The 26,660-nt window shown below is 52.3% G+C and overlaps 11 protein-coding genes and 1 non-coding gene across 12 annotated transcripts; 5 read left to right on the forward strand and 7 right to left on the reverse strand.

The window, feature by feature from the left end:
• Window positions 1-389: 389 nt before the first annotated feature.
• Window positions 390-2,122, reverse strand: J4E88_006370 (uncharacterized protein; the record flags this gene model as incomplete). The annotated part of the gene is made up of 5 exons (XM_049399996.1): window positions 390-416; window positions 518-1,056; window positions 1,111-1,216; window positions 1,271-1,908; window positions 1,978-2,122. 5 exons carry the CDS (start codon window positions 2,120-2,122, stop codon window positions 390-392), a joined length of 1,455 nt encoding a protein of 484 aa, XP_049254307.1.
• A 556-nt stretch (window positions 2,123-2,678) lies between these two features.
• On the forward strand, window positions 2,679-3,340 carry J4E88_006371 (uncharacterized protein; the record flags this gene model as incomplete). The annotated part of the gene is made up of 3 exons (XM_049399997.1): window positions 2,679-2,844; window positions 2,896-2,937; window positions 3,141-3,340. The coding sequence occupies 3 exons, from the start codon at window positions 2,679-2,681 to the stop codon at window positions 3,338-3,340; spliced, it is 408 nt and encodes a 135-aa protein (XP_049254308.1).
• Window positions 3,341-3,918: 578 nt separating this feature from the next.
• J4E88_006372 (uncharacterized protein) lies at window positions 3,919-6,060 on the reverse strand (the record flags this gene model as incomplete). Its single annotated transcript, XM_049399998.1, has 3 exons — window positions 3,919-5,679; window positions 5,732-5,909; window positions 6,029-6,060. The coding sequence occupies 3 exons, from the start codon at window positions 6,058-6,060 to the stop codon at window positions 3,919-3,921; spliced, it is 1,971 nt and encodes a 656-aa protein (XP_049254309.1).
• A 263-nt stretch (window positions 6,061-6,323) lies between these two features.
• On the reverse strand, window positions 6,324-7,501 carry J4E88_006373 (uncharacterized protein; the record flags this gene model as incomplete). The annotated part of the gene is made up of 5 exons (XM_049399999.1): window positions 6,324-6,586; window positions 6,660-7,033; window positions 7,084-7,298; window positions 7,348-7,418; window positions 7,468-7,501. 5 exons carry the CDS (start codon window positions 7,499-7,501, stop codon window positions 6,324-6,326), a joined length of 957 nt encoding a protein of 318 aa, XP_049254310.1.
• A 968-nt stretch (window positions 7,502-8,469) lies between these two features.
• On the reverse strand, window positions 8,470-8,541 carry J4E88_006374. The gene has a single exon. It is a non-coding gene; the product is annotated as a tRNA-Ala (tRNA).
• A 935-nt stretch (window positions 8,542-9,476) lies between these two features.
• Window positions 9,477-10,283, reverse strand: J4E88_006375 (uncharacterized protein; the record flags this gene model as incomplete). Its single annotated transcript, XM_049400000.1, has 1 exon — window positions 9,477-10,283. The coding sequence occupies one exon, from the start codon at window positions 10,281-10,283 to the stop codon at window positions 9,477-9,479; it is 807 nt and encodes a 268-aa protein (XP_049254311.1).
• A 3,069-nt stretch (window positions 10,284-13,352) lies between these two features.
• J4E88_006376 (uncharacterized protein) lies at window positions 13,353-14,722 on the forward strand (the record flags this gene model as incomplete). Its single annotated transcript, XM_049400001.1, has 2 exons — window positions 13,353-13,889; window positions 13,943-14,722. 2 exons carry the CDS (start codon window positions 13,353-13,355, stop codon window positions 14,720-14,722), a joined length of 1,317 nt encoding a protein of 438 aa, XP_049254312.1.
• A 1,168-nt stretch (window positions 14,723-15,890) lies between these two features.
• On the reverse strand, window positions 15,891-18,486 carry J4E88_006377 (uncharacterized protein; the record flags this gene model as incomplete). The annotated part of the gene is made up of 4 exons (XM_049400002.1): window positions 15,891-16,087; window positions 16,148-17,490; window positions 17,537-17,851; window positions 17,897-18,486. The coding sequence occupies 4 exons, from the start codon at window positions 18,484-18,486 to the stop codon at window positions 15,891-15,893; spliced, it is 2,445 nt and encodes an 814-aa protein (XP_049254313.1).
• Window positions 18,487-19,283: 797 nt separating this feature from the next.
• YOP1 (ER membrane protein DP1/Yop1) lies at window positions 19,284-20,107 on the forward strand (the record flags this gene model as incomplete). Its single annotated transcript, XM_049400003.1, has 5 exons — window positions 19,284-19,334; window positions 19,456-19,671; window positions 19,763-19,826; window positions 19,874-19,931; window positions 19,981-20,107. 5 exons carry the CDS (start codon window positions 19,284-19,286, stop codon window positions 20,105-20,107), a joined length of 516 nt encoding a protein of 171 aa, XP_049254314.1.
• A 1,577-nt stretch (window positions 20,108-21,684) lies between these two features.
• On the forward strand, window positions 21,685-22,572 carry J4E88_006379 (uncharacterized protein; the record flags this gene model as incomplete). Its single annotated transcript, XM_049400004.1, has 1 exon — window positions 21,685-22,572. One exon carries the CDS (start codon window positions 21,685-21,687, stop codon window positions 22,570-22,572), a length of 888 nt encoding a protein of 295 aa, XP_049254315.1.
• A 285-nt stretch (window positions 22,573-22,857) lies between these two features.
• On the reverse strand, window positions 22,858-23,818 carry J4E88_006380 (uncharacterized protein; the record flags this gene model as incomplete). The annotated part of the gene is made up of 2 exons (XM_049400005.1): window positions 22,858-23,713; window positions 23,814-23,818. 2 exons carry the CDS (start codon window positions 23,816-23,818, stop codon window positions 22,858-22,860), a joined length of 861 nt encoding a protein of 286 aa, XP_049254316.1.
• Window positions 23,819-24,853: 1,035 nt separating this feature from the next.
• Window positions 24,854-25,948, forward strand: J4E88_006381 (uncharacterized protein; the record flags this gene model as incomplete). The annotated part of the gene is made up of 1 exon (XM_049400006.1): window positions 24,854-25,948. One exon carries the CDS (start codon window positions 24,854-24,856, stop codon window positions 25,946-25,948), a length of 1,095 nt encoding a protein of 364 aa, XP_049254317.1.
• Between the last annotated feature and the right edge of the window lie 712 nt (window positions 25,949-26,660).

A 26,660-nucleotide genomic window follows, 5' to 3' on the forward strand; every position in this document is an offset into this window, starting at 1 on the left:
AATTAGGAAAGAGATGAGTGTATGATGTAGAGAGCTTCACTTCATCAGCCTACGCAGGATGCCCGCCACGTGGCGCAACGGTCCGCAATATTGTGAACGGCCTAAGTGGATGATGTGCTACCTCGTCTGGTCCCCGTTATTCTGCCCTGCGATCCCGAGGTGGTATTAGCGGATGAACAATACTCATACATGAGTGGAAGATACAACAAGAACGCGCAACATGTAATTAAGGGGAAGAAGAGCCCAGGTAGGTAGGGTAGGAGGAAGTACCCTGTCCAGGATAGCTAGGCCGCGAAGCAGGCTGTGCTGGTCAATAGGATTGATACCCATGGCGTGGTGGAGGTGTAGATGGAGGCCGGGAGTAATCAGAACGCATGCTGGCAGACCCACTATGGTAGGTTGGTGGCAGTGGACGACTATGGGCAGAGTGACTGCCGAGGGGAGGTAAATGATACCGACGGGGCGGATCAGGAAGGCTATTGGGGGTAGTGTACGCTACCTTTTTCGTTGGTCTTACTGGCTCATCATCATCGCTCAAGGTCAGATCCACTACTTCGGATTTTCTCTTCTGGCCAGACCGAGGGGCTGTGGATGTCTCGCGAGATGGCAGTGGAGGGGTGCTGAGCGAAGTGGGTGTCGGCGCAGCTTCGGTCTTGATGGCCTGTATACGGTAATCTGGTATCTCGATGAGGTCATCATCACTATCGTCATGATGCCCATTGTGCCCGTTTTGTTTGGGCTTCTCATCCTTTTCGGTCGACCATTGTCCGCTTGGCTGGATGGTGACCTGGTCCGTGTTCTGGGCCTTGTTGAGGATTTCCTCAACATACTGGTCGACGGCCAAGCCTTCGTATGATATGGTCTTGCTGCATATTGGGCATGTCCATGTGGGAGCTTGCTCCTGGAGCTGCAGAAATGAGTCGGCGTCAAAGCATTGATTGTGTGTGCACACAGTCGACCTGCATGGGGTGACAATGCGCAGGGTAGAGATTGGGTCCTTGAGCGACATGACGCTGGAGCCAACTTCGATGTCGGGGTCATTGGCCTTTTTCATCACTGTTACAACATTAGTCATGTGAGAGACGTTAGCTGCCGAAGGCCACTACATACTCTCATTGAGCACAGACTGCCTCGTGATGACGTGGCGCTTCTTGATGCGCTGTGTGAGCTCGTCGACCGAGTACTTCCTGACCAAGTAGACGAAGAGGTTGTACTTCTGCATTGGGAGTTAGCTCAGAGTCACCTTTGGGGAGCTGATGGGATAAGAAACCTCCGACCGACTTGCCTTCTGGGTCAGGGCGTAGGTGATGAGGATGCTGTTGCGCTGGTTGGCGACCTTGGTGCGGACGAAGTCGGTAATGTCGGCGGGGCGCGTAGAGCCTGGCTTGTTCTTCAAACCCTTGTAGTTGGCCTTTACCTCGTCGTCGTTGACCTTGACCTCAATTTGAGATGGGAATGCGATATCGAGACGCGAGAAGGGCGCCAATGGCTGTTCGAGCGCAGAGAAGAGCAGCAGGCGCAAAGATGGGTCTGTCTTTAGGCGTCCGGACTGGCTTTCGTTGAGGGTGAGGTTACGCGATATGGTGGCACGGTGGGTCGGCGAAGCGTCCAGAGACATGTTACTCAGTATCAGCTCGCGAATCTCGAAGAAAGGGCTCTCCTTGAAGAAATAGGTCGGGCGTGGCGGCATGGGTGGCTGCTGGGGCTGTTGGTATGGCTGGTATGCGCCGTTGCTTTGGTAGCCGTTGGCCATGCTGTACCCGTTTGCGATGGGCGGAGGGGGCTGCGAGTACGAGGAGGCGACGGGACTGCTCGTGGCTGGTGGAGGCGCTTCGCCGTGGTGTTGCACGCGGTATTGCAGTCGCCGCAGCAGGTCGGTGTCGCTCCTAGCAACGGCATTGGCGATGACTGGGGAGGGTGAAGTTAGCAGGTGAGCGGCGACAGCAAGCCGTGTTGCTGGGGAGCGGAGATACCTACGGCCAATGACGCGCGCTTGCAGTGCGGCCTTGTTGCCCGTCTGCGAGGTGCCCTCCTCTTTGAGAATCTTTTTGAGGTCGTTGTTGATGAGTGTCTTGGAGCGCTCGGTGATGGTGGCAGCCATCTGCTGCATGCTCGACGCCATGGTTTTGTGCCGTCGCGGTGGAGAGGCTCGCGATGTTGGAGAGGGAGGTCAAGGGCTACCGGTTCAGTTTTGCTCGCGAAGGCATCTGGGGCGGGCTATCTCAGGCACTCTCTCTCGGGCGGGTGACGTAGGGCGAGGTGAAGGCAGCGAAGGGCGATATCCGGCTATCTGAGGTGCAGTCGAGTCGGACGGGCGTTGGTCGCAACTTCCCCAAGCCCCCGGCGGCAATGCAGAGCGAGCAGGACAGGCGGGCGGGACAGTCGCGGAGCAGCAAACAGGCGAGCAGAGGCCGCAATGCGACTTTTCTAGTATTCGGCCGTCGAGGTAGGCGGCGGCTCTCGCGGCGAGCGCATCTCCAGCTGGGATATACCGAAGTCAGCGTCACCTGCAACTAGGCGAAGAACGCGACCAGGGCACGGGCCGGCCTGGCTTGATACGCCAAACGCCTTGCCACCAAAATTCCTCGAACTTTTCCCCACCAGCCGCCGCCGACGTGACCAAGACACACGCCCAAACACCCATTCACCCACACATTCCCCGTCACTCTCTCTACACAATGGCCAAAGGCGCACGCGCAAGCAGCAAAAAGGCGAACCGCACCAAGCTGCGCGCCCGAGTTTTCGGCCCCGTCGAGCAGGCACGCGCCGAGCGCCTGCACGCCAAACTTCTCGAGACGATTGCCCAGCCCAAGCCCGAGAGGACTGAGATGGAGACCGAAGAAAGTGAGTCGCCCAGCCGTCTCCCGCCATATGCACCTTCTAATCATGTCCCAGCCAACACCACCGACGATGCCGCCAAGGAGGACTTGCCCAAAGGTTCGTCTCTGCTTACTGTCCCCATACCACGCTCCCTATCCGATCCCGCAGAAGAGGACTGTGAGCTTGGGAATCTGTGTTTCCACCTAGGCCTGTGTTCAGACATCCTGGGCTTCACCGATGACGGCCATCTCAAATTCGCCTTTGACCCGCTTCCTCCGCACTGGTAGAGTGAGAATCAAGGGCTAACTTTGACTTGCTAGATATGGACGTCGACGGCACCGCCACCTCTGCGAAGAGCTCGAGCTCGCGCAAGACCAAGGACAAGAGCCAGACCCGGAAACAACTGCGACGCAAGCCCCAGAACAAGGTCTCCTTCCCTACCTCGCGAGGCAAGGGCGCACTGAAGCCCAATGGTGGACGTCCCAGCGGCCCCGGCCGTATCGGCAAACGACGAGCATGATTTCCATTCACGTATACTGGCGTTGTTTCATTGCATTTTCCGGCGTTTAAAATATTGCTCTACAGGTCAGAGCTATGGTTTGGAGGATACCATGTCCATGAGGACTTGCTTGAACAGATTCAAGAATGTACGTTTGTACATGCAGCAACCTGTTGACTGAGATTGCAGTCAGTCTAATTTTAACTGCAAAGTTTTAGCTGTTAATATCCTTCTTTAATTGCGCTTGCCGTGCTCAACGTATTTGTAATTCCAAGGTTTGCACCTTCCTTACGTGATGCGCTAAGCCTGATATAGTGTATCTGCTTGGCGAAATATCCCACCTGTCGCGCCTGCCTCTCTGTTCTTCCGTCGCTGCAGTCAATAGAGAATCGGAGGAGGGCGAACGGACGACCTCGACCAAGCTACCGTGAACGATGTAGTGAAAACTCCGAAAAGCATGCCCTGGCTACACTCTTATGGCAGATAAAGCGGTGCTATTCATCTTCAATGAGCGAGATAGCAGGAGAGAAGGGTACGAACGTGACTTGGAACATCTCTATTGTGCTTTGCAACACAGCACGTCTGGATTTCCCTTGCTTCTATATATCTGCAGGCAGCCCAGGGTCGAAATCCACGTCTCCCAGCCCGCCAAGCAGTCCCCCGAAAAGACCTTCGTTGATGCTCTGCAGTGTCCAGTCATCAAGCGCCCCCGCATCGTTCGACGAATCAAGGAACGACCACCGATTGTCCCACTCCGTGAGTGATGACTGTGTCTGGTCAGCTACCTGAATAGACAGCATCTCCTCAGCCAACGGGATATCGGAGGCTAGCCTGCGCTGTAGGCTGATGGTGCCAAAATACGGTAAGTGAAGCTGCAAGACCGCCTTCTCAGCGTCCATGAACTGGCCATCAAACTCCGTCGCCAGCCCATCGTCTGTCTCACTAGCCGAAGTGTTGTAGCCAGTCCCATTTGCCGATGCCGCTTCGGCGTCGAGAAGATACTGTATGATACTCGATAGCTTCGTGGCGAGAGCATCGTCGCTCCTCTCCCCCAATACCTTGACCGTTCGCTCCATCAAAGCGCGATCGCTCGGACGGCTATGATCGAAAAGTGCTTTGTGCCGAATCATCGATTGGTTCTGCGAATCGATATGGGCCAAACACAGCACCATGAGGGCGACGAAAGCCAGACAGTCGACTCCTCTGCAATAATACGGACCGCGTTTCCACTTGCGAAACGCGATATATCGACTCATGATTTCGCGGGCAGCATGCACAGCTGTCGCTTTACTTTCTTCACACCTATCGTCGCCCGACGAGCGAAGAACATACGGCAGATGCAGGCGTATAACGAGGTAGAAGTGCGACAGCTGATACATATTCCTTACAACCTCATGCATCGGATCCGGATCGCCCCCGTCCTTGTTGTCAAAGTCTCGAATAAGCCACCAGTCCGACGGCATCAGCTCTGTCACCTCCTTGAACAAGTCGTCAATTTCCCGGACCCTTTTCTCCGTAACATCGCGCGGCTCTCCTACTTTACGCGCCAATATACGATCGCCAATGACGCATTGCAGCCTCGCGATGCGGTCCAGCGGATGGCATTTTGCTATAACTTCAGCGCTCAGCCCGACCGTCTGCAGCGAAGACTGCGGCAGCCCCAGTGTCAACGAGAGGTAGCGATCCATCTCCACAATACGACAGCACAGCTGGTCTGGATCGAGGCCCTCGCGCGTCTTGGGATCCATCACCTTGATAGAAGCTCGCTTAGCATTACCACGATGCAGACCCAACATCTGCGCTACGGCAACGGCGCGGCGCACAGTCAGCCACGCGCGGTGCAGGTTCCCAGCGTAGTTCTGGGTGATGGCTTCGATCATGATGCATTCGACGCCCTCGACAGAGGCGGTTAGCTCGTCATTGGATGTCACCAGCCGTGTTGCTGTGTCCATGGCATGTGCCATGACTTTACTGAGATGCTCACGCTGGCTTCTGGGTATACAGTCATCGGATAGTGCGCCCTGCACTATGTTGCTGAGTAGAAGGAGTTTCCGCGCTATCAGTACTGGATGCGATCCTGGTGGTGGTAGCTGCAATATCGTTCGTGGGCTATCTGGAACCTGGTTCATCAGATTGGCAGAGGATGTCGTTAATTTCATGTGCATGTGCGTGGAGATGCTGACAGGTAGCTTGCAGATGTAGTCGATATCTTGGGCTGTGGGCCATGCTGCGACGAGGTCTCGCGATATACCAGTGTATATATCGCCAAGTGCTTGTTCTGGTTGTTGCGATAGATCTGTAATCGATGATGTGGTTTCTGTGGAGGTGGATGATGTGATGTTGATGTTTCTTGTGTGATCCTTGTGAGTGTCAGAGATGGATGTAGCATAGAACACAGCACGCTACACATACTATTGTGCTCCTCAGTCTCTCCAGGACTGCAGTTCCCGGATACTCGTCAGCAATGTCGTGGCGCCTGTCTGTCGACGATCCAATAAGTCGCTCAAGCAACGTCTCCACCCGACCCAAACGCGTCTCTAATCCAGCATCTCCTCTCTTGTTCTCATTCGGTTCATCCGCAAACTCCTGACTAACACAGTCTGTCTTGCGTCGCACGCAGTTACTACATTTGGACTTGGTAGGTGATGCCCAGATACATCGGACTTTCCGTTTCTTACACCCCCAGCAACTTTGAGTACCTTTACGTACTTTACGCCGCTTCGCCGCTCTTTCATCTTCATGGGAGTTGGTTTGAGGTGACGGGGAGGGGGACGGGTGCATATTCGATTGTGTGTTGATGGAGGTTGGGGAGGGAAGTGACAAGAGTGGCTGGTGCAGTAGGGCAGTGGTATTCGGCCGAAATCTCGGACGAAAGCTCCGGACGGGTTACACAGTAGAGACAGTACATTTTTTGCTATTAGAAACTTACTACTGCTGCAGTTAGTCTACGCCATCGCATTACCCCGAAGACCGGCTGCGCAACATGGTTCATTCGACTGTCTTGTCACGGCTTCCCCTCCCATGCCTTGCGCAAAAACGTCCTCACATCCGTGAACTCATAATCGGGCAACAATCGGTTCCATTCATCTCCCACATCGAAGGCACCTGCCCCAAAAGCCTTAGTGAAGCCAATCAGTACCATTTTTGCCATCTCCCCAGCCATCGCCGGTGGGACGGCATTATGTTCAAATTCCGGTAACCAGGAGGCAGTCCAGTTCCCGTTTTTCAGGTCCTCGTTGGAGAGTCTTTCGATGGCAAAGGGTCCACCTGTGATATCTTATTAGTAAACAAGCAGACAGCGGCACGGCTCATCTGAGCTGGAAGAAGGCGAAGGACTGACCTCTTATTTCTTCGCCAAGAGCAATGAGCTCCTTGATGGAAATGCGCGAGCCTCGAATGCCGCCCACGACCGGCCATCCGCCCTCGTAATCGATTGCCCGCGCGACAACGCCGGCGAGATCTTGTACCGTAGTCAAGACGATGGTATCGTCATCCCCGCCTTCTCGCATGATGGCCCTACGATTCTCGAAATCGTAAATCATCCGGAGCGGCGTGAGATGTTTGGCTGACTTGTATGGAACGGTTAAGTAGTTGGAAAAGAGACCAGGCTGGAAAAGAGTGTACTCGATGACTTTTCTGTCTTTGTTGATCTCGGCTAGGTGTTCGCGTATCGTGTCCTTGAACGAATACCACGGCGTGTGCTCTAAGGTAGATCTGGATCATGGTTAGCAAGCGCAGAAGAGTGGGCGATTGCAATGACTTACGAGACCCATTCGCTGGGTACGAAACGCTTTACACCAGCCTTGATTGAGGCATCGATGAGATTCTTCTGGAAGGTAACCCCTTGTTGCAGATCCAGTGGCGCGATGAAAGATAGTACTACGTCTACGCCTTGTAGATGACTAGTCAGTTCAGCCACGTCTTCGTAGTTGGCTTTCACCCGTTTGACGGGCGAGTCGGTAGTCTCGGCGGGGACGTCCTGGAAGATGTGTCAGAATCAAGTAAGGTGAGAGACACGTGGTAATGACCTTGCGTGTGAAAATCACAATCTCGTGCTTCTTCGTGGCGAGGAGAGCATCGATGCACTCTTGCCCTACGTCTGGAAAGATGTTAGTTCATCCAGTCGGTATGATCCGCGGGAAACCTACTTCCAGCACCGCCTGCAATTGCGATTTTGACCATGTTGGGCAATGGGGACGTGTTCGGTGGAATGGATAGAGACAAGGGATTGGTGTTAATTTGATTGAAAGGATTCTTGTTGCTAAGTGCTTGTGATGATACATCTACCGCGCATGTTGTGTCTCTTATACGAGAGGGAAGGCCGAGTTTTCGGCCGAATGGTGTAGTGTCTCGCTGGTGCGTAGTTGGTCCCCCGAAAACTCGGTGTAATGATTGCAAGACAAACTAGCGAGTGTATGCTACTCGTCAGTAATCACTATACTCCAAACGGGTGATAGTCGCTACGTTTCTTGTCCGATGTTGATCAACGTCCTCCGTATCCTAGCAAACTCCCGCAACTGGAGAGTGGAATGCCTCCCTTGGACTCGGGGTTGCAGCACAGTTGCTCCGATCGAACGTTCATGGTCTCGCAATTCACTCCGAGGTCCGCTCGAGAAGCTGCGCAACAATGGCGCTGCCAGAACCCGCTGTGAGTGCTTTGCACAGCAGCAATACCATCACGAACACGCGAATGTTCCAACGTTGAGCCGTATGCAACGCTTGGGAAGAAAGCCATGGTGCACTGAGCATGTTGAGGCCCCTTGCTATCTTCAACAAGCACTTTCAAGCACCTGCACGACTGATGGCTGGCTTTCAGTCGCGCAATTTCGTTCACACACCAATCGACGTGTTATTTCCTTGAGTGTATATTGCGTCGAACAGCTAGTGGGACGGGAGATTGATTGAGCGTGGTACGGATATATGTCCAACGGTGGATGTAATTACTTGGTGCCGGAAGTTATGTCCCAGATCCAGAATTGGAGCGAAGTATAGCGTGGGTCGTAAGACTGTGAGTAGTACTTTGCCTACTTGCTCCTGAAACCGATGGTTTCGTAATCCACTCACATGGTCAAAAATTGAAATTCCGTCCTCAGAAAATCAACACCTCCCCGTCGTGCAGACACTCCGCGACGGCGACGAGCGCAAAAAGATGGACTTGCAGGGAATCGAACCCTGGACCACTCCCATGCTAAGGGAGTATTATACCACTAAACCACAAGCCCGGTTGTTGAGATCTTGCTCAAATTTGAAGCGAATCGATGATTCGCTGGTTGATGGAGGTTTGCCAAACAGACACATTTATAACTCGCATCCATCGAGGAGACGTGTCAGGACGGCGGCGCCAACGGGCTCGCTGGACCATGTGGGACGGATAGGGGCTTCTATGCTGCGGCATATTCCGGTAGCGGGAACGTCGACGAATCGCTTGCCGCTGCTAACGAAGACGACAGATACGATACTACAATCATCGAGTTGTCGTGAACCAAAGTGTTGCTCGTTGGGTACATCGCCATGGCCAATGATGTTTGAGTACGCAGTCCTTCATGCGGTCGCGCTGATGCCGGTTCGCCGAAACTTCGGGCGAGTGGAACCCACTACGCTTGGCTATTCCCAGCTGGCAATGATGCATCGCAACGCTTGCATGTCGCAATGGTATGGTTCCATAAAGTCTCCGTGTTTGGGAGTAACGGTGGTCGTTCTCGCTGAGATCGCACTGTATGCAGCAGGTGCGCATAGCTGTTTGCGACAAAGGTCGACTTTCCTTCGATATCGTATACAGCTAGCGTATCCTGGAGAGGCTGGTTGCGCGATACAACGCGCCTTGTAGTAGTCGCGTGCGACGAGCGATCGCGATCCCGATGGAGAGTAGTTGCGTGGGGGATGCAGGTGGTTGGTGGAAGGCGGGGAGCTAGGTGGATTGGCGTCGGTAGCTGGCCGGCACCTGCCAAGCCCCAGCCTTTGAAACTCATTTTCACCACTCACACTTCACCGCCGATGTATAGACAGCGTGTTTTATGTTAAAAGTCAGATGTAGTCATTTATGGGTGCTGTCTGTATGTTCAGACGTCAAATCAACTCTGGTAGCCCATCTTGTTTTCTCTATCTATCGCGTTGTCCAATTTCACATTTATTCCACACCCATTGTTTCATCCTCGCTTCAATCCAACTCGTCATCTGAATCTTCGCTGGACTCGTCGCTCGACAGCTCCTCTTCTTCAAAAACTCCGTCAAAGGTCTTAAGGCTCCATCTTGACTCCATCTCTTCCGGTTCCAGTTCTTCGCTAACCTCGAAACGCGCATCCTTGAAATCCTGAACAATGTCTTCCACATCCGCGTCAACCTCTTCTGAGCATTCAATGGTCACCGCGAACTTGGGACGATACATGCCGGAGTCGGACGCGTCCCAGCGGGGATTGATGATGTCTTGTATGGCAGAGGGGAGCAGTTCCACCAATGCCTCGCAAGCGGCATCGTTCCCAATCCAGACACCGACCTCGATTCGCTCGTTCGTCTTGAGATATAGATTTGCGAGGCGCATCCACATCTGATACATAACCGCGTCCATCCGAACTTGCTCGACTAGGTTTCTGCGGGTGAATATGGTATCGAAATCCTCACGCTCCTCATCGGCCAGTCCCATGTTGGGTGGGACATAGCCTTTTCGCGCGTTTCGAATATCGGCAAGGACTTCAGGGACGAAGTGGAAGTAATCGCAGTCTGCGATCAGCTGAGCCGGGCCACACTTCTGGGTTTCCTCGTCGATGACCTTTTCAGCTTCGTTTCGGATTGCCTTTGACACAGCGACTATAGCGCGTTCGATATAGGAGAATCTGACGACAACCACCGGCGTTCTGATGTTGTCTCGTCGTGCTATTGCGTACTTCGTGGTACAGTGGAGGTTTTTGTACACGCCAGTGCGCAGCTCGGCTGGTAGTCTTTCGAACGGAAACGGAGTGTTCGCCATGTCCTAGATACTGTCAGCAATCTTTCCAATGGCGTACGTATACTGAAGGTGAAGTGAGGCAGGATTCGGTGTGCAGTAGAAGGGCGTGGGTTGCGCACTTAGATCATCGAAGCCTCCGCGGTCCTTGATGAGTCTTGCAAAGAAGAACGAAAACCAATGAATACTTACGCGCTAGGTAGACTTGATAGAGCGGTGTGTAAGTCTGGTAAGTGCACTTGCAGTCGAATGTTCTGTGTATTAGAGGCCCAATCTGGTCCCGGATGGTAGGCTTGTTTATATACAAGAGCGGGGTATCGCCAGAAGAGTATACCGACGCATTGACTCCGCCATTTGGTAGGCAGTCAAGGTATAGTTGTCTTATTCATTACTGCAGCCCTTGGTGTTCATATATCTGTCGTGGGTTTGCTCTCCGGCGCATCGGCCGGGTCACGAGAGCGCGAGACTCCACATGATCTTGTCATCGCAAACTTTCGAGATACCGCGCGCTACACTTCTGTTCGAAAGCAGACACCGATAACCCTTTACAGTATCAGGCTGGCCAATAAGCTCCCGAAATCAGTCTCCTGTACAATGAAGGAGCAGCGCAACACTGGACAGCCATGAAAAGTGGATTTAGCGTTTCGACTCATATGCCCAGATCCGGAATAAACATCCAAAAATACTGTGGACTCTAGTGGCAGTTCGTATACTACCTCGTTTCGTCATCTTGTTTGTTCGAGTCATCTGTTATTCATGTCAACATTCTCCCAAGCGGACGAGAAACACTTGTCTCGCACTCTTGATGGCGATGGCAAATTGAGCGCTAGTAATTATCGAAGACGTTACAGAAAGGAGATCAGCCTAGTTCAGGAGTACCACCAGACTCTTTATCGCTTGCGTTGTTCTTCGATCTAGATCAAAATCACCGCTATCGGTAGGAGATTGTCAATGAACGAAATAAGAACTACTGCTGATCTTCAGCCCACTCAATAGTGACAGCCTGGGAGTGTGGCAAGAAAGCTAAATAAAGCCAACCGACACCCGAGATGGATAACTTATGATGAAACTCCTGGACAAAAGGAACGATAACGCTGGCTCGATCACCCAAGTATTTCTGAAGGACGCTCGCAACCGTCGCAGTCCGACGGCGTAAAGTGTCGTCGAATGATGCCCGACGTTTACAGATTACATTAGTTCGCTCCGTGATCGACTTCGCCGTCCCCGTACCAGGTATCTGGATTACCCCAGAACACGTGGAGGGAGACCTCAAAACTCGGCTCGGTCTCGATCGGCAAAGCCCTAACCAAAAGCAAAGTGACGTCACACAGCGCAGGAACGTCCAACCTGCCTGATTAGCCTTGCTTTCCCCATGAAATCCACCCAAGCGCCCATCTGCAGGGGCCATCCGTGTCACTGTAAATAACTACCCTTGATCCGGCTAACGCGACGCTACGGAAGGGTGGTGTTGACACACCTGCAAATCTGCCGAGGCCAACGCTCGACTTCTTTACGCCCCACAACGCGAACACGAGACCGCTGATGAACGCTAGGGGCCAACGACCATGACGATCCGGATACCTTTCCACGGAGGAGGTCTTGTAGGCGCGTGACTCTAGACTATTATGTTGACCGCAACAGAGGTCTGACTGGTGAAGATGACTGCTAGGCAAGTTACTCGAAACTAAAATCGTCAACCAAAGCGCGTTTGAGACTTGAGCTGATTCGAGGTAGTTGGAAGCATTCTTCCCCAGCTATGCCGTGGAAACTAACAATATGTGGCTGAAGTCAAGAACGAACGTTTCCGGACGATGCTGCAGGAAGCTTGCATATCCGGCTGACGGACGGCTTGCAGCAACCGTTAAGCTGCGAATAAGGCAACCTTCCCACAGACATGGCTTGCTGAACTATGTGTTCTCCACCGTCAATACGAGACCTTTTCAGGATCCTAACGCCACAACGGCCCGCCGCGGAAGGACAGTGCCGGCGACCGAATACGATGGCTTATGGTAAGCATATGGGGTCGGTGGTCAGCAAGGCAGACGTAACCCAGTTGCGAGGCTGAGAAGAGACAATAAGTTTGGCACGTCATCACATCGCGTTACCAACGTGGTCACGCCTCCAGTATGCATCTGTCCCCAGACTTTCTACCTGAATGGAGAGTAGTCGGAGGAGTCTGAACTAGCGGGGTGTGTTGACAGTTCGAGTAAGGATCCGCGCGCCGGGCCGCTTTGCAGGTCAGGGTGAAGGGCCAACTGCTCGAAAGCCTCCGGTTCTTGGACTTGTTTATTTCCGCCTCTTCTTCTGAGACCGCCTCAGTTCGGCTAAGCCCTTGTAATTTCCACGCCTCCTGCTATCAGCGAATGAGAGTTATATCTCAGTCTCTGGCCTTCGCACTTGGGATTAGCCGAGAACATTTATTACACCTCCTTCTTCATATGGCCTAAAGTAGGTCGCTGACTGTTCAGATACTAAAATATATTCTAGCCCCTCCTACTCTCCCCGAATCTTACGAAGCTGCCATGGTGTCAGGCGACGAGGCAAACCCCCAGCCAGCGAGCCGTTTCGATCCACTTTGCAGAGAACCCGTGGCCGCCTGATCATACTAACAGTGTGCTATGCATCAACTTCACTACTACTATGACTAGTCTACACAAACGCGGACGGACGATGTGACTTCATTACATGTTCTCGTACGACATCGTGAACGCTACCCCTGGTATACTAGAGTGGCTTACAGGTTATTCGAAAGATCTTCGGACAGAAGACTACATTTGGGGGCTAGCGACTCCATCAACTTGAACGCGGGACCGGTGAAGTATCTCGGATTGGGTGACTGGGCTGCGCCTCTGTCGTCAGCTAGGGGCCCCTTTCGCAATTTGCCTCTTGGAGACTCACGATGTAGTGAACTACGTGCCGTCTAGTACGATCAGCTGAAGGCCCGTGAATAAGTTAAATAGTCCTCTGGTCGCACAGTGTAACAGTCAAGCAACTGGACATTCATTCCAGCAGCTCCATTCCAGGCACCCTTTTTCGTTTCAGGCTGGGAAAAGCAACTTCGTTACTGCAACCAATCATTGCATCCTCCTCACAATGAAGAGTTCGTCTCTTTTGGCTTGCTTGTTCGCGGCCGGCGCACAGGCATGGATGCCCGCGGACCGCGATCTTGCTGCCTTCAACCGCACCACCGGCGACCTGAGCAAACGTGCCCCTAATCTTCCTAGTTCGAAGATTCGAGGAGTCAACCTCGGTGGATGGCTACTCTCGGAGCCATGGTTGATGAATCAAGAGTGGTCAGAGATGGGCTGCGGTGACTCCTGCTCCGAGTTTGACTGTGTCAGCAAGCTTGGACAGTCTCAAGCGAATGATGCATTCGACGCTCATTACGCTCGCTGGATCACACCAAGCATGATTCAATCCATGCACGATGCTGGTTTGAACACCATTCGCATTCCGATTGGATATTGGAGTCTTCACAGCCTAGTGGATAGCAGCGAGCACTTCCCCGAGATGAATCTGAAGTATCTTGACGATATTATCGACAAGGCTGCAGGACTGGGCATGTTCGTCGTTATTGACCTCCACGGCGCTCCCGGGTCGCAAAAGGTCGGCGATGCATTTACTGGACAGGTAAGCCTTCAACACTCCAATATTCCTCGAATCGACTCTAACGTCCACCACAGTGTCTCCCTGAAGCGTATCTTCCAGGATTCTTTTCACAAGCCAACTATGACCGCGCAGCCAAGTGGCTTGACTGGATGACGAAGCGTATTCACAACACTCCTTCATACAAGGCCGCAGTCGGTATCATTGAAGTCGTGAACGAGCCGCAGACATCGCGTGATAAGGGCGGTATGCCCCAAGCCGAGAAAGACACTCTTACTCAAAAGTACTACCCACAAGCCCTCAAGGCTGTCCGAGACGCCGAGAACTCTCTTAAGATTCCCGACGACCAGCGTCTTCACGTCCAATTCATGGACTCTCTATGGGGCGCCGGCAACCCCAAATCCAACCTCCCATCAGACTCCAAGGTCATCTTTGACGATCACAACTACGTCGGCGGAGCTGTGACGGCGATCAATGCCGACGCCAAGCAGGGCGATTACATGTATTACACATGCCACACTGACAACCGCCTGACCGACGGCGACACCCCCAAGATCGTCCAAGAATGGAGTCTCACCGTCAACAACGAGTACAGCACCGAGTTTGACTGGAAGCTCGATTCCACAACACAATTCTACAAGGATTGGTTCATTGCCCAGCAGCGACTGTATGAGAAGACTGAGGGCTGGATCTTCTGGACGTGGAGGACACAGCTCAACGATCCACGATGGGACTACAGCTACCTGATCTACAAGAACTGGGTACCCACCTCCAAAGCAGGACTGGATGCTAGTGCCAACAAGGACGTCTGCGCGACGTGGAACCATAGGAGAAGGAGGACACGGGGCAGGCAGTAGGAGTGTCGTGGTGTCTACTCATGCTCGCGGCGCCGCGCATGAAGGGGTTTAGTAAATATTCTGTTGTCTTCTAGTGCTTGTTAGCCACACAGGCTACCGTTAGCAGGAATCCTTTCCGTGTAACGAAATCTTACATTTGTATCATACTTTACACAACAGTCCCGTCCTGTCTCCTATCATGATGCACTGCGCTCCTCGGCTGCATTTGCTAGCAGTGTCCACGCGAGCACAAATGCAGTGATCTTTCCCCTATCCTAACATATCGCCACAGCACCAAAGGTAGAGACTCTATGCCAAGGTGATCGCGGATCCTGAAACCCAATGAACGAGCGGTGAGAGTCCATCGTGTGATCTATCATCGTGCGACGACCGGTCACGATCGACACACGATTTTATATCAGAGATCGAGTTCCTTCTTGTAGATCAGTGTGGTCAGGCGACTGAGGAGGTCGACGAGCCATTTTGATCGGGTTGCGTTAGCCGCGGCGGTCAAGTGCCGATGTTGACCGTTTTCAGAGGTCAGATGGTTATGTCAGCTAGTGTAACGGGAGAGGAACTACAAAGTACATGTAGGACAGACATCGGGAACAGGCGATGTAGGTCTAACGGAGTAAACGGAGATGAGGTTTGTCTTGGTAGGCCGTCTGGTGTTAGCGGTGACCACATTTGTGCTGTTAGCTGACATGAAATCTCGCTGTGAGAAAGTACCTTCCAATTCTGCTGGGTCTTGACAGGACGTGATCAAACGAACTTAAAGAGGCTGGTACATCATTATGCACTTGTTTAACCTCTCGTTTCAGAGGCGAAAGGGGGGAGCCTTAGTTCCGCGAAGCTCTTGTGAAGGCGGTTGTGAACGTCTGTAACGATGAAACAATTCAATTCAACACTGCGTAGGGGAACCGCAGAGCTGCATCTAACACCAGACCCAGGCCATATAGGCGGTATATCGTTCCAAACGCCTGTATTGCAAACCCAAAATGCAAAGATGGAAACGCCGAACTGTTTCCGTAAACACCGGTCCGTGAGTGCGTACGCAATCCTAAAGTACAAAGAATTATGAGATATTAACAGGCCATGTCGGGCACGGTTCGTCGTTAGTCGTGACTTCAGAGGCGTCATAAACGCATGGGCAAAAGTATCAGAATATCTGAAAGACAGGGACGTCAGGCTAGCTGACGCTCTGCGAAAGAGCTGAAGATAGATGAGACGCAAACTTGGCGTCAATGCCGTCTTCCTGTACGCCGAGGCCAAGGCCTATACCACTATCGTCATGGTTTGGCTCTTGTTGGGAAGTGTTCATGTCGTACTCGTACTGAAAGCTCATGTTGTATTGTGATGATGGTTGAGTAAATCGTCCAGCATTGACTGATGATCTTGCGTTAGTCAACTACCATGTGAGGCTAAGTTGTGAATGAATAAACTCACCTTCCTGATTTGACCCATTGTCCTGGATGGTGACATGGCTAGCGTTGGAGATGAAGGATTGATCTGGTCCAAAGTCGGCTTCCAGGCTGCTATACCTGCTCTCGTTGTTGCTGCCGCTGCCACCGTTCGTCATGGCCGCATTGAGGGATTCACCCATTACAGGCGAGTAGTTGGACGAGCTCCAGTCTGGGGGCGCATGGCCTAGAAACCCACCTAGTGATGCTAACCACTGCGCCATCTCATCCACGAAGACCTTGGTGAGCCACCAACCTTGGAAACTGATTCCATTCTCGACGGTGATCTCGCGTATGGCGGCCGAACCAAGCGCACTGATGCAGTGCATGATCGTGCGAGCGTGTGCGCCAGGAAAGCGGGACGGCAATTGTGTCAAGAATGCTGCGATACGATCGATGACGGACTCTGAAGGATCTGCGGGTGGGTCGGGATATGCTGCGCGATGAATGGTACCGGAAGGCAATTGGATCTCTTGTGGTAGCGGGCCTAGCATCGAGCGGATTTCGGTAGTTAGGATGTTGTAAACCTCCTCGTGCGCACAGGAGGCGGGCAATTCGTTGGCAATGATGCGTTTGATGTTGACGTGCTCCAGCCAGTCAGCAAACATCTGGGTGCGATGGCTCTCTGCGGTGAGCATGACGGCTGCTGCGTGTGCAGCGGAATTTACACGAAGCATCTGTCGAAGAAGATGTGCGAACAATGTAGCGGGTTCCAGCTTTGCTTCGAGTACATGTATGGGTAGCGGCGCGAACTTGGCGGCAATATGTGCATGCAACGTCTTTGCAACGTTGTCGAGGAATTTTAATACTGCCGGTGGCGCTACCTGAAGGGTGAGCTGGGAAACGTTGCGAATCATCTTCTGGTACATCATCCAGTCGCACTCCTTGATCCATGGAGCCAGTTCGGGCGAAGCGAACAACTTCTGCACTGGCACAGTTAATGTCCCGTGGAAAGTACCAAAGAGGCGGAAGAATTGCTTCTCCTTGCAGTATCGCACTGAGTCGACCAGCGAAACGACATGTGAACGGTACATGGCGACGAGATTATCGGCGGAATCGGGATCGGTACGCGCTGGTAAATAGGGTTTAATGTCTGGCAATTCGACTACGAAAGCATCTGGAGCTTCGAGGATATCTGGCGTTGGAAACTTGAGCTCGTGCTCGTACGACGTCTTGGTACGCGCGTGAGATGGGTAGAAGTTGGAAGAGTAGATGTCGGTGAACAAGACGCCGCGGGATGAGGCTGGAGTGTAGTAAGTGTTCTGCGGCTCCACGCGTGCCTCTCGTGGTGGAAAATGTGCGCTGTCTGCAGGTAACCGGGGGATAGCACTGAAGCTGTTAGCAATTGACACACCAAGTTGTGGAAGTCACATACTCAAGGTTGAGTCTCGGTGTCCCAGAAGCCTGACGCTTCATAGCATGATGGGCAGCGGGGCCGTTGCTGCCCCGACGTGCCTCTTCGCCACTGTCGTTGTCGTTGATGAGTTCGAGATCGACGTAATGGTACTTGGACTCTCCGCGAACACCGAGGCGCCTGGTCTGGATGCCGGGGAAAATGACGCGAACGAGCTTGCCGAAAGATGCTGGGTTCAGGGGGATAACGCGATCGGTGCCGCAGCGCTCTGCGTACTTGGAGTAGACGCGGTTGCGCGGCACTGACGTCTTCGCAACACGGCAGACAGACTGTAACCTGGGGCGCGTTAGCACTGTTCCTGCGTGGAGGCGAAGTACCTACCATAACATGGCGAACAGTTGTTTCGACTTCTCTGCCTTGGATGTTCTGTCATTCTGAATGACCTCAGCTGCGACCTCCTTGAGGTTGCGGCCTTCGTTCTGGTTGAGCAGCTGGCGCAATTCCTTGTCGTTGGTCGCGGCACCTGAGGTCGACGGCCTTTTTTTCTTGTCCTCCGTATCCATCGGCGGCGCCATGAAGCTGTGTTGTTGCGAATGTTGTGAATGTTGAGAGAGGGAGTTCTGATAGGCATGGTGATCGGGTTGTGCGGGCTGACCGTTCGGTTGAGGGTGAGACGCGGTTGGGTCGGCTGGGTAACCAAGATACTGCTGAACACTTTCTAGACTCATATTGATAAGCTGGTCCTGCGCGCTGACCTGTTGCGCGGCCTGGAGTAATGCAGGCTGTAGCGCTTCACTGGTAGTGAATGGAGCATGATACTGCGGCTGCTGGGGAAATTGGTTGGGCCGCGGTTGCTGCGGTTGTTGGAATTGCTCGAACGAATGCACGCTCGTCGTCGACGCGCGTGAAAGAGGACGATTGCTTCTCGTAGACATTGACGTATTCGATCGTGACCGGCGGATATCGGTCATGTTGCGGACGCCGGCTGGCAGATTTTCCGTATGTTTACACCAAAACAATGCGATGGCAACGGCGCTGAGGAGGCGGCAACACAGTCGGCAGAGTGTCTAAAGTACGCGACGGTAATCCCAAGAAGACCAAGGTGTCGTGAGTAGGCTGATGGCGCTGCTCGCGTGTAGCTCGAGTCTCAGCTGTTTTCGGGGCTGGCGGGTTTGTTTGTTTGGGCCAGGGACTAGCTCAACACGTTGTTCCGGCAGATAGGATGTCACCAACGTGGTAGAATGCTCCGCAGAAGAATATCCGGCTCCAACAAGGGTCGTAGGCGTCGTCGGTCGCCCTCGAGCGGGTTTGTTGTGGGATAGGAATTGGATGTTTACGCTTCCGTCTGAACTCGGTCACGCCTGCAGCAACGGAGACTGGCCGGCGCGCTTGGACCTCAACGGTCACGTGCAAGTCGTCATAATGCCCGTGCAATCGCACTACTCTCTAATTGCCAATGTAAAGGAAAAAGAGACAGGTGAATGCGACATTACCAACGCCCGGGATACGGCTTCGTCGAACGGCTGGACCGATGCACGCGATCTTGTCTCATCGGCATGCCATTGCTGCGTTCTGGCTGGCTCGTGAAAGGCGGTGACGTATTTAGCGATGACGAGCCCACTTCCTCCATCCCACAATCTCCAGGCTCCACGTTCCTGCTCCTCCCTACCTACTGAACACATTGCAGCCCCTCTGCTTCTTCAACCAAAACCCGTTGCATCCCACCCTTTCGCAACCCATCACACCCAACCCCCCAACAGCCCTCAACATGTCTGTCCAGGATAGAGCCCAGGCCCAGCTGTCGCAGCTCGACAAGGAGGTAAGCGCTCTCGCTTCTGCACAAGGCACAATTGTCAAAATACGCCTTGTCCCGACGATTCCGACAGGAAAAGCAACGGTTTTGATATGAAGCCACGTTTACTGACGATGTCGTGTTCCAGCTGTCCAAGTACCCCGCACTCAACAACTTTGAGAAGCAGACATCGGTCCCCAAGGTCTACATGATCCTTGGTCTCGCTGGTCTCTACTTCTTCCTCATCTTCTTCAACATTGCCGGAGAGTTCCTCGTCAACATTGCTGGATTCATCATTCCCGGTTACTACTCGCTCGAAGCCCTCTTCAGCGCCAGCAAGGTCGATGACACCCAGTGGTTGACTGTATGTGTACCCCGCTTTCTTATCGCTGGCAAGACAGCTGGCCAAATTGTGTCCACAATAAACTTGGGATGGGGCTAATGCGATGCCGCAGTACTGGGTTACCTTTGCCTTCTTGACCGTCTTCGAGAGCGCTGTGAACGCCGTCTACTGGTTCCGTAAGTACAGCCAGATCGTCTGCATGATCCGCAACTGACGTCCGCAGCCTTCTACTACACCTTCAAGTTTGTCCTTATCCTCTGGATGTCTCTTCCCCAGACTGCGTATGTAGCAGCCCCGTCGCGCACATTAATGCAAGCTTACACTCCCTAGTGGTGCCCAGATCGTCTTCCGCTCATTCCTTCAGCCCGTCTTCTCGCGCTACTTCTCCGCGACAGGCTCCACCGCTGCCGACCTCCGTGCCAAGGCCGACTCAGCTGGCAAGCCTCATGCCTCGTAGAGCAGTCGCGAGCATAACACTCTTCTGGCAGTCGCACGGCTAGACGATAATGACAAGGACGAAGTTCGGGATATAACCTCTGCTGTGCATGAGAGACCCAGCTTCTCAAGGTGTGCGGCTGTTGCAGCTTGGAAACGCTGCATGGACAATGGTTTACGAGCTACGGATAGCGTTCATGACAGGGTTGACGTACGAAAGAAGAGGCAGGCATCCTTACGTTTCATGATCATTTGCCCATAAGGGAACCAATCGGGTAGGAAGTTGTGGTCTTTGGCAGTGGGTTTTGGTGAATCGCTTGCGAGCAATAATATGATGTACCTAGTCTGGGCGAGCCCTCTGGCTAGAACCAATTACATATTCATTACCATTTTCAATCAAGGTCTCATATTCATGTTTACGGAAAGGAACCTTCGGCGACTTTCCTGATGACTCAAGTACAAGAGTTGTCTAAAGAACCATACGCTATCATGGATGGATCTGAAGTTGCTGGCTATCCGTAGCGACTGGGATACCGTTGTGCTATCCTACTCAGCAACATTACATTGCCTACGATCCTTAGTGGTGGGATGTACATTGCGGTCAAACAACTAACGTTTGTCCCAGACGCACTCGGCTTTGGCAGCTAGATCGTGTACGGCATCCCCATACTCCTGTTCATCATGAGTCCAAGAAAAGTGCAGATTAACTCGTCTTAGATGTAAACAATAAGCCAGGTTGGATAACTTCATGCCTGTCATCACGGTGTTTGATTGTGTCGTCATAATATCTACCATCATTACACAGACTGCAACCGAACGGGCGCTAAGAAGGCATACATAGGTTTGTGAACCGCTTATTCAATGGCCTCAGGCATCGTGCCGCGCTGATGAGCCAAGATTACAGATTTCCTCAGACCTCGGGATTGTGGGGCCGGAAATTGGCTTGTTAGGTTGGCACCAATAAGACCCGAGTGGCTCTGATTATGTAATGACCTTAGCTCGCGACAGCCGCCTGGGTTCCATCAGGGGACTTGACCGCTCCTCCTGAGACACCTAACCGCCATCCATCCCGCAACCATTAGTGAGGATTCTACTGACGACTCGATGTCCGACGACTCAACTTCCGACAACTCAACTTCCGACGACTCAACTTCCGACGACTCGACTTCCAACAACTCGAATTCCGACAACGACTCAAACTCTAGAACCACCACTGTTGCGATCCGTTCTAGGACTGCTGCCATAAGTTCTAAGAACGCTGCAATCCGTTACAGGGCTGCTGCAATCCGTTCCAGGACTGCTGCATCCGTTTCTAGGAATGATGCATCTTTTTCTTGGGGTGCTACATCTCTTTCTTGGAGAGATGCATCCCTTTTTAGGACTGAAGCATCCCTCTCTTGGGATGATGTAATCCGTTCTGGGACCACTGTAATTAGTTCCAGGACTGCTGCAATCCGTTCTGAGACTGCTGTAATCCGTTCTGAGACTGATGCAATCCGTTCTGAGGCTCATGCAATCTGGTCTGAAGCCATGCGCGATACACCTTCAACATCGTCCGACTCTGAGGAAGAACACTCCGATACCTGCAACAGCGACGACATGAACGAAGACACACGGGAGTACTACGAAGAACTTGCGCTAAATCCACGTCGGCCCCGGTCATTTGACCGCTTCCTCGATCTACCAAAGGAGCTGCGTCTTATGATCTACGAATATGCGGCAGATTGCCAACGTCGCTTTCGATTCGTGAATCGATACGTTGCCATCACGAACTACGAATCCATAACGCCCATTCATCTCACGTGTCGAGCAATTTGTGCGGAGGCTGCACATCTGATGAAATCTATCGTTGAAGCACAGCGAGTCCCGCAAGCAATGCGAGTCCCCCGTATCATCGTTAATGAACGGTCATGGGATAAAATGGACGGTAACAGTGAGGTTATCAGCAAGATTTGCAGAGTGTGCGAAGAAGCCAGATCAAAGAAAGTCAGCGTAAAGAAGGTGGACAAAATCATGCGGAAATCGGATGCAGACCAATATGGCAAAACGGGTTGGCCATACCACCAATACTCCGAGCGAGCATGCGAGGTCATTGCCAACTTTGCCAACTCCGCGGCCATGTATTTCGCTCGGCACGATCCTGAGAAGGCTCCTTCGTTATCTTTTCCCCCATTGTCCAACGATGCTATCGTAGTGTATGTCGCGTTGGTAGATGCTCCGATTGAAGAAACTCCGTTCTTCCGGAGTTTCTTCAAAGACGTAGGAGTTGAAATGCAACAGCATGTCGGTCCTTGTATGGACTCTACCGAGGACATCCACGAAGAATACTCTGTCATTGGAGAGGAAAATGATTACGATGGCAAGCACAGCGTCGTCCTGTACGATGTAAGGCGGGAGCCACGAGAATGGGAAGAGGGAGAACCTCCTGTTGAAGTCTACTACGAGGGTGTTATTGATGAAGAAGCTTGGGAGCGGGACTGGACATAATGCGCTAGGGAACTATGGAAAGGATCTATTACAGTACGGATGTTGAGAAGGGGGTGTGAAAAGGTTGAAGAGCGTTCAAGGTGCTCGTGATACGCTTTCAATCGGGACGGACATGGGTGGCACAAATTTGCTCGTGTTTCTTTCAAGGTTATGCTTTGTTGGTATTATATTTTCTCCTCCAGAAAGATGACAACAAAACCCACCCTAGGGCATTAATAAAACTTTTGAAGATGTCATCTCCTCTTTTCCCACAGAATTCAATTTGCTCGCTTATCAGTGTCTGTGCTAGATTGCCTTGCTAGGATTAGGCTCCGGAAGCTTTTCAAGCCATTTAGCGTAATAAGTGGTCTCTCCTAGACCATGTTCACTGACGTCTTCCGGGATTGTGATACCCTTGGCACGATAAAGTTTCCCGACTGTTGGTATTGGCGCGCCTTCTAACAATTTGGCGTACACAGGAAATCGTGCATCACGATCAACCTCAAGGTACGTGACTAAGACGGACTCGAACAAAGGCTTGATGCAAGCATAGGTGACGCGGCCCTCAAACTTCCAGCAGATGCCAGTCTTCAGACTAGCAGGTTCCGGATTCCTCGCCAGTTCGATGCTCTTGATGTCGTGGATGCTGCTGTAGAGACCGGGACTGCAGAACTTGCCGATGACTTTATACGTCTTATAGAGCATATCTGGCAATTCCTCGTACAAGGGCGCAGTAGCTGAAGAGATGAAGTGACATTTGATGGTTTCGCTCCGGGGAAAGCCACATGGCAGTATCGTGAAAGTCATCAGGCCGTCTTCGCCTTCGTCGGCCCAACATTGCTCTACTCTGACGATGGTGCCGGTGAACATTATCGTGGTCGGCAGTGGGCCTCCTATGTTGACTTGGTCAAACTCAGGGCCTACGTTTTGTGCGATAACCCTGTCCCATTTTGTGATGTTCCAAAAGTTCCCGTGATCATCTTGTCCCTCTACCATGAGAGCGTCCGCGATGTCATGGGGATGAATTCCCCTCTTCCGCATGGCTTCGCGCAGGGAACTAGACTGCGAGTTGAGGAAGTCGTTCGATAAAGCTCTAAAGCCATCGGCTAGGTCGATCCTCGTTTCCATCATGTCCTCGTTGTTCAGACACCAGAGCAAATAGCTGGGGCTGGTGTCTGCGACTTGTTTGATGGTCTGGCCGCAATGCTTTCCAAGTCGAACTCGTACACTTTGTCTGATGTGTCTGCTTCACAGGCTTGAACTGCATGTTCCAGGGAAGACTGCGATAAGGATTGCTTCCCAGATGACTTCCTGATACCAGAATCTTTGGCAGGCGATAAGACTGATGCCTGGTTCTTAAGTCGAGGTCTCCACTGTTTTGTTGGTCCATCATCGTCGGAATTATTCATGGCTTGGGGTAGTTGAGTGTTGGATATAGGTTGATATGTAAAAGGGATGTTATGAGATAACTCTGGGTAGTTCCAAGTGCGGGCTGCAGTAGGTTATACGGACGAGAACACAAGGGGTAGACACTACCGAGACTTCGACTGCTCCACCTATGTCATCCCAGACCTCGCCCCGCGGAGTTGGACCCGGGAAGAAGCACTTATGCAACCCTACGTTGCACCAGAGTTCGTCACTTCCTCGTCCGTCCCCTCTCGAAAGAAAGGAATAGATTGGATGGTCCTGCGAATGGAATGAGGTCCCGCAAGGCGATAGCTATAGCTACAACGACAGCACGAAGGGTCGTCGATTTCAGCGCGGTATCTCCATTCAGAGTGTCGCACATTGAGGGACGACACGCATTTTCCGAGTGGAAGGTAGGTGACGTAGGCGGAATGGTAATCACCGTGACACGTTCAGGGATCCTTGCAGCACACGCTCGGGCCACGTCAGCCCCCACTTTCAAACGGCTGCCACCGCCGTGCACATGCGAGGACGACTAGTCGCATTCTCCGCTCGACCCTCACATCGTGACGCGGTAGTGTCTTCAAGTATTGACCAAAAGCTCCTTGTCGACTTCGTCTCCAATTCGTGTTCTCCAGGGCGTATCAATGTTTGTGGTTTAGCAACGCGTCGTGCAGGTGCTCTACATCGCCGACGCGTTGCGCGTAACTTCAGCCGCGTACCCTTACTTAAGCTGCGGCACAATTTCCTATGCATACCGTGTTATGCGATCGAGATTCCCTCGCCTGTAGCGCTTGACTATTTCTTCTCCAGGTCCGAACTTAATTCTGCAAAATTCTCCTCTTGCCTTTCTGCGATCTCGTATTCAAGCGAACGACTTCATCTGATACCCACGATGAGCTCCGGCGTCAAGCGACAGCGACAACCAGCCGCATCCTCCAATGCCGAGTCCTCAAAGAAGCGACGTACCCAGACGCGCGCAGCACCCAAGAGCCGCGGCCCCTACCGTTTCACCTTCGGTAAATTTAAAGGCAAGACAATACAAGAAGCATACGATGAAGACTATGATTATATCGAAGACTTCATCGTCTTCAAGGGGATGATAGGTCGGAACGATATACTTAAGAACAATCCTGCCCTGAGAGCTGGTCTGCGCGACCTACCGAAATCCTGGTTGGAACGAAACTCAAGCTTAGAACGACTTCTGGACAACGACCAGCCAGGTGGTCCCAGTATATACGAATACGAGGCCATGGTTCCGAATCAAGGCATGATGAATATGAACGAAAGGAGCAGTAGCTGCAGGTTCTGGGAAGCGACCGATGGTGCCGTTGTCAGCGCGTCTCATCAAAGCGCACCTACTGTCAAACTCGAAGACTTCGCAGAGGTGCTGGACGATTCTCATTTCACCAAGAGACTAAGTCCGATACATATAGCGTTCACTGCTACGGTCATACGCGTCGAGCGGCACTTTACAGACTTCGGAATGGGTGGCTCGGACTTCGATCCTTTTAAGATACTGCCATGTGGTTGGCCCTGGGAATCTCCTCTGAGCACTGAAGTCAACGTTGTAATCACCGGTCAGGACACGGTGTGGGCAGAGAATCTGAAGCCTCTGGTATACGGGCACTATCGCTTCAGTGGAAGTCTTAGTACCGGATCTTCCCCTCTCACAGGCTGGCCTAAGAGTCTCGACGTTCTCAAGGATCCGGAGACTGTCGAACCGAGCAGCGGGTGCTGCTTTCGAATTGCTGGCAAGGTCAAGGAGGTGAATGGTAGGAGTGTCAAAGTGAGCGTCAAGAGGGAGAAGGCTCGTTATGCGGATGGCTGGGAGAAGGATGTCACTGTGGAACTGTCGGAAGGTGTCCAGAAGCCTAAACTTGACGCGTCATATGTATTCAAGGGCCATCTCGAGCCATTCACCAAGGTGTTCAAGGATATCAAGTTCATCGCAGAGACTTGTAACAAGACCGGAGAAACGCAGTCTTAAATGTAGCTTCAAAAGCGTCACAGCAGGTGCATTCAGCCGAACGCACAAGTGGCTTGTGACCGTATTTGCGGTGCAAACCTAATTCCATTTTTGCACAATGTCTGGTCTCTACATCATAACAATCTGCTTCACCTTCCCCCCCTCCTGAACTTTCATGCTATGTCGTTTGATGCTTAGACGGCAGAACGGTCAGTCCCTCCACTCCAACAGCAACTCTTTTTTCTCTTCGCCAAAATCTCCAACTTTCGCAATGATCTCTATATCCTCCAGCTCGCGCTTATAATTCTTGGGTTTGTACTCCTTCCTCTCCAACTCTGCGACTCGCTTGGCCAGTACATTGCATTCGTCTCTGATCTCTGCAAAGAGCAGAAACCAGGGAGCCTCGGGACTGAGTCCCTCACACTTCAGCCGGCTTCCTTTCCCCGTTTTACATCTGAGCGTTGTCGTTCGCCAAGTCCGCAGACATGTCGTGCATTTCCAGTATTTCCACTTCTTGGGCCGGTCACATGTGGTACATCTTTGGTGGTGAGGTTCCATGTGGGTTATCTCTCCTTGATATTCTTTAAGTTCAACGGCCGGACAGTCGAAACAATCGAAAGCTTCATGTTCTAAGATCGGGTCTCCGATATTTGATCTCGGTGTTTGTGGCGATCGACATCTTTCTCGTGAGGGCGGATTATAATCTTCGGACGAGGGTGGTGAATATCTGTAT

The sequence above is a fragment of the Alternaria novae-zelandiae genome (assembly GCF_023758075.1).
Source record: "Alternaria novae-zelandiae strain BMP 2774 chromosome Unknown scaffold_12, whole genome shotgun sequence".
NCBI lineage: Eukaryota > Fungi > Ascomycota > Dothideomycetes > Pleosporales > Pleosporaceae > Alternaria > Alternaria novae-zelandiae.